Source organism: Pyrgilauda ruficollis, unplaced genomic scaffold (assembly GCF_017590135.1).
Source record: "Pyrgilauda ruficollis isolate IOZ18807 unplaced genomic scaffold, ASM1759013v1 scaffold25, whole genome shotgun sequence".
Taxonomy (NCBI): Eukaryota; Metazoa; Chordata; class Aves; order Passeriformes; family Passeridae; genus Pyrgilauda; species Pyrgilauda ruficollis.
The window spans coordinates 8,623,686-8,629,638 of NW_024523822.1; the positions used below are offsets into that span (position 1 = coordinate 8,623,686).

Sequence of the window (5,953 nt, forward strand, 5' to 3'; positions counted from 1 at the left end):
TCACTGACATATGTATTTTATTTATTGAGTTGCATTAGCGCGTGCCATGCACTGTGGTGCATCGCACTTTACACTTCAGTGAACAAATAAGGTTCAGTCATCAAGTCTTCTTGAAATGAAGGGAATCTGCAAGATAAAAAAAGCCCATTAAGTTATGATGGACAAACTTCATGCTCCAAGTGAACGTATTAGTATGTACGAATGCAGAGCAGCAGAGAGAAAAGTTTATGCGGTAGTTTAGTCTAGAGGAATTCCCCGTTATTTCCTGAGCTTGAAGTTTCACACACCCTTCATGTGGCAAACAGAAGTGAAACATGGAACAAATCAAGAGCTGGAACAACAGTGCACAGCACATCAGATTCACTATATATGCTGCACTGGTAACTGAATCAGTCTTGCTAAGGGCCTGCAGGAGAAAGGAATGCAGCTTTCAGATAGGAGCCAGAGAGGAAACAAGTGGTGCAGGCAGCCTACCAAGGAAGGAAGAAAACCAAATTCAAATTGCTTCTCCCCGTTATACTGAACACAATCCAAGACCAGCTGTGCTCCATGACAAGAGTCTTGAAAGTGGTTAGCACCAAACTCTGAGCTTCCCCTTTATTCCATGGCTGAGCACACAGCAGATGCCAGATACTCCTCACATTTATCCCTGCACTTCATTTCCACTGTCACTATCACCACCAGAGTCCACACCAAGCAGATGGAAAAGTGTGAATTCACAGGGAGGTGCCAAGGTCCCTCCATGCCCAGCAGGAACAAACTTGGTGTGGAGTGCCATGCTACCACCATAACTAAGGAACTCCTTCCTGCCCACCCGCCCCCTGCCTCAATCTGGGGCTCAGTTCTGGTTCCACATTTACTGCCACATACAGGACACACTGCAGAATACTGGGAGATGCAGAGTGTGCATGATCACTGTAACCTTTAGGTAACTACACCAACTAAAGGCTTAAAATTCAAAATAGCTACGATTTAAGCTTCTGAGGCAAACGAAAATGTCTTCCATCTGTTCTGGGTACTTGTCCTTCTATACAGCCTTTACAGAACATTTGAAACACTGGCATTGTTTTCCCCTTCCTCTACTTTTGTATTCATGTGCAGGCACAAAAAAACAACCTCTTTCTACTATGAAAGAGTGAAAAAATGTCTGTTCTTACATAAACAGGCTAAGGAATAAGAAGCATCAGTAATTCAAACAAAATCACAAAAGAGGATTTGTTTCCCATATTTTTTTTTTGAGCCAGTACAATTAAGAAATTGAAAAATTGTTTAGGAAACGTTTAATTTTAACAGGTGCACACAATGTGCAATTTTTTTTAAGCTGCCAATGGGAACACAAGCTGAGAATGGAGCTCTATTTGTATAGAAATAAATCCTGCTCATGATTTGAATTAAATATTCAGCATGCATCCTTGCTGATAGTGTTTGTTTCAAATTATTTTACCACCAGATGGCCCTTCAGAATACAGTGATGAAGGCCACCTGACTAAAGGATGCAATTCTAGTATCTAAAGAAGTTTAAAAGTGAATATAAAATAGCCAGAGGACTGAATCAGAGGCAGAATTACCATGATTTAAACCAGATAAATTCATAATTTCATTATTTATGTTTGTTGCAAGTCTAGCTAAAGAACAGGAGTATCCCACTCAAAACAAAACAAAAAAAACCAAAACACTACCAAAAGCTGGGACTAATACAAGGACTTTTTACCTTTTTTCTCATTTTTTAGAAGAGATGGTGCTCTGAGCTTTTTTACAAAATTGTGCTAAGCAGAAACCAGATAGATGCAGATTGTCATAGAACAGAATTCAGTATTCGTAGTGTTAAGTACAAATCTTTTATTCAATCTTGCCTGTTCATGCAAACAAGCTGAGAAAATCCAGCTGGCCAGGATAATTAAAGCCACAGATTATCACGTAATGATCACAATATGAAAACATTCCAAAAGAATGAAAAACTATCATTCTAGATTAGTCTGAAGTCATTTTAGGAGAAGCAGAGAACTCAATGTAAAAAATCTGCAACCAAGAAAGGGGGAGGAACTCTATTGAGTTGTCACATCAGCTTGTGCAGCTTAGTGAGTGTAGTTATTAATAACTACAACACAGTTGAAATCAAGACTTTTTTCCTGGTGTTACTAGCAAGGGAGAACAAAGCTGGGTAGTTTTCCTAGAAAAGGCAGTGTCAAGTATTGTGAACAAAGTATTGTGTTCACAATACTGTGTTCAAAGAGTATTGTGAACAAAGTTCTATTCAAGCTTCATACAATATGGCAAAAATGTGATTATTAGAACACAGAGCTGTATGCCACTGTGATTTTTAATATATACATATATATAGATATAGATATAGGTATAGGTATATATAGATGTATTTCCCCCCTCACCAACTTCAAAATACCGAATGATATGCAGAAGCTGTCTCTGTTTCTTACATTAAGATGTATGCTAGGAGAGAGAATCAGCCTCTCCATTTTCTCTCTCACTGTACCACCACAAGTATGTAAGCAGAAGATACAGACAGCCCCAAGTTAAGCAGTTCAAGATGTGACAGCATGAACTTAACTGTGGAATCAGACAAGTCGTGGAGTTCAACATTAGAGCTTTGTCTCCTCTCCCTGGTTATGTGACGAGGGCAAAGGCCTGGCATCATCACTCTGTCTCCTGTACCCACAAGTTAAACAAATTACACAAAAGGTATTCAGGAGCTTCTATCCTGCCTTTATTCCCCAGACCCCAGTTCTCCTGTTTCTTCCATTTTTATTACTCAGGTCTCTTGAGTGCAATTTGTACCCTCTTTCTTTGCAAAACCCTTTCAATTTGAAAAAAAAAAAAAAAAAGGAAGATTCTTCCAAGCAGAAGCACAACATCTCACTGAAATCATCTTACTCCTGATGTAATGCAGTGCAGCTCACTACCTGCAGGTGCAGCTTACCATCACTTGGCTGGAGCACTCTCAAGCACACCAGCTGCCTTCATGGCTTCAAAGTCCTTCATGGGATCATAGTTTCTATAGAAGTCTGCATAAGCTCGTTTCCTGGGTTCAGCAACTCCAAACTGGAAAGTAACACACAGAAAATTAAAGTTTGCAAAGCCTTATGTGCAAATCTTTCTTCTGTTAGTTCCATAATGTCTATCAGTGGGTATTCATCTAAAGGCCTTTAGCTCAAATTATTAAACATTCCTTTGCTCCTGTTAAAACCCACAGTCAGGCTACCTGATCATTGGTCAGGAGAACAAATGTCTGCAGTAAAACTTACAGCCTGTTACAAGGTCGCACATCACACTCCCAAGATCCAAAACCACTCCATCTGTATTGACACCAGAGTGTCCCACACCCTCCCTGCTAATGGATTTATACATAAAACATGTCATCATGGCAAGTTTCGTGCCTCTGGGCAGCTGCAAAACTCCAACTCCAAATAAAATGGCATCCTACACTGAAGGGCTACATGTGAGCTACACTGTAGGTCACCTACATCTGGTAACATTTTACAAGACTGCCAAGCCACTCTTACCAAGTCACCAGCATAAAAAGACACAATTCCCATTTCTTGGATACCCATTCACCTGAAGCACAGGATATACTCAAAAACCTCCCAAATACTTGAAAAAAAATTCTGAGGTGGGTTTGTACAACAGCATCTGACATGGAACAAAGCAAATGGCTGCTGAGATCCATGTCACTGCTCTAAACCTGTCTGCCACCTAACCCGTGTGTTAACATGGGGTGCCAAAGCTACTGGAGCAGAGACTGTTAAAACATCATCTTCTAAGCCTGACCACAAACAAGCTTGTCTACCTCTCAACAGATGTGTTAAGTACAGATGTGTGAGCTTATTGTTTCTGACAGACATTTGTGGCTCCGAGAAGTGTGAAAAACCTGAAATTAACTTCATTTCTTGTCACTTTTGTCAACAACTTCCTGAGCACTCAAATGCTGCCAATATATATGCACGAGTTAAAGGGGAAAACCAAGATCCAGCTCTTCCACAACAATTCACCCTGTGTTGTTTGCTTCACCTATGAGATCCAAGAATTATTTAATAAGAGCACTGAAGAACAAGCTCTTATCTTTATCAGAAATTAAGCCTGTAAGGGTGTTTCTCCAGAAACATAATGCTCCATTTCCACACAATACCTCAAGAGCAAGGACAGATAAACCACACTGGGTCTTCCCACACTGATATCTTCAGTGTGAAGGATGAGTCTTCCAATTGCTTTAGAGCAAGTTTCCTGAACTCTATCAAGAAATAAAGTAAGACTTGGACAACTCTCCCAAGCCTCAGAAACTGTGGCAGACCAAAGCACAAACTACCTGGAGTTAACATGCATCAGCTGTGAATGGTCAGGAGCATTTTGGGACTAGGAGACTCAAGGTGGAGTTGTCAGGAATTGCCTGACCTTGAACACACAGCATGAATCAGATTATTCACATCATTTCTTCAAATGAAGATTAGGAAGATTTATTTGTGCTTTGGAAAGATGCTTACAAAAATACATCACTAAACCTTTCTGATGAACAGCTCAACCCAATCTCAACAGAAAAATATTATGAATTCTTTAAATATTCCAGTGAGCCCAGTTTATAACCAAGTGACTACAGAGCCCACCTTGTACAAAGCTGCACATCCCACAGACACCACGAATGCCCCCAGGAGGTGAAACTTCATCCGCCTGGCCAACAGGCCCCTCATCTGGGGCTTGGGCAACAGTGCAGCCGACATGGTGACTGGATTTCCTGAAAGAAAAAACAAACAAAGAGAATTGTGGGAGAAGCTCTACTTAAAATAATTTTCGGTACTGCAGAAAGATCATTCTTTTTGCATTGTGCAAGAGTCATCTTCACGGTATAAGCAACAGTGGTCCTGTGTGCTTGACCTTCCAATGAGAATATTTAAGGGACAAAATTCAAGGACAACCTATTTATGACACGATTCTAGTTTACGTTCTTACACTCCTTACACCCAGTATTTGGGGAATCAAGGCTGGCCTCGGTTGTTCACACTAAATCCTGCGCTCCCCGCAGGGTCTCCCCTCCCAGGCCTGCTGTCCTGTCAGAAGACATTCCAAGCAGTACCGGGGGCAGGCTGGGGCCAGCCCCTCACCCAGGGCGCCCCAGCCCCGCGCTGCAGCCGCCGCCGCTGGGCCCGGCTCCGCCACCCTCAGGGACGCGCAGAGGTCACGGAGCTGCCGCAGGTACCCGGCCGAGCGGAGAGCGGCGGCTGGCGGCCCTAGGGATGGGGATGATAAGGGAAGTTCGAGGGAATGAGGGGAGCAAGAGGGAGCAGCGGGAGCCGCGCGGGAGCGGGAGCGGCCTCACCTCAGAGCCCGCCAAGGTCCTTCCGCGCCGCCGGCCGCGCTCCCGCTGCGCCACCGCTACTCCGCATGCGCGGGGGGCAGCGGCCTACGGCGGGCGGCGCGGGTCAAACCGCGTGTGGGGACAAACCGCAGGATCGATTATGTCGGGAAAGGGCTCTGGGAGCATCGAGTCCAGCCGGGAGCGAACAGCACCGCGCCAAACAGACCCCGGCACTGAGTGCCAAGGGCAGTCATGCCTGAAACACCCCTGGGGACGACAACACCACCTGCCTAGGCAGCACATTCCAATGTTTGTACAATCATCTTTGCTGTGAAGAAATTCCTCCTAATGTCCAACCCCAACCACCCCTGGCACAGCCTGGGGTGATGTCGCTTTGTGCCGTCCCTTGTTTCCTGGGAGAAAAGCCCGATCCCCGCCCGGCCTCAGCCTCCTCAGGGCTCTGTGGGGAGCGGTGAGGGCACAGCCGAGCCTCCTTTGCTCCGGGCAAACAGCCCCAGCGCCATCAGCTGCTGCGCCCCGGACCTGTGCTCCAGACCCTGCCCCAGCTCCGCTGGACCCGCTCCAGCTCCTGAATGTCCTTCCTGGACTGAGGGGCCCGGAGCTGTTCACAGGTTCGCTCAGCAGTGCAGA

At 44.8% G+C, this 5,953-nt stretch overlaps 1 protein-coding gene across 1 annotated transcript; it reads right to left on the minus strand.

Moving 5' to 3' along the window:
* Positions 1-5,479, minus strand: LOC121355425 (cytochrome c oxidase subunit 6C-2). The gene is made up of 4 exons (XM_041470839.1): positions 5,324-5,479; positions 4,614-4,741; positions 2,936-3,057; positions 1-126 (listed from the first exon to the last, which is right to left on the minus strand). The coding sequence occupies exons 2-3, from the start codon at positions 4,725-4,727 to the stop codon at positions 2,938-2,940; spliced, it is 234 nt and encodes a 77-aa protein (XP_041326773.1). The 5' UTR covers positions 4,728-4,741; positions 5,324-5,479; the 3' UTR covers positions 1-126; positions 2,936-2,937.
* Between the last annotated feature and the right edge of the window lie 474 nt (positions 5,480-5,953).

Bases quoted from the DNA above. Each gene is read 5' to 3' on its own strand.
- LOC121355425 (XM_041470839.1), bottom strand. From the start codon at position 4,727: ATGTCGGCTGCACTGTTGCCCAAGCCCCAGATGAGGGGCCTGTTGGCC. The intron at 3,058-4,613 runs GTGGGCTCTGTA...GTTACTTTCCAG, and splicing joins GATGTGCAGCTTTGTACAAG to TTTGGAGTTGCTGAACCCAG.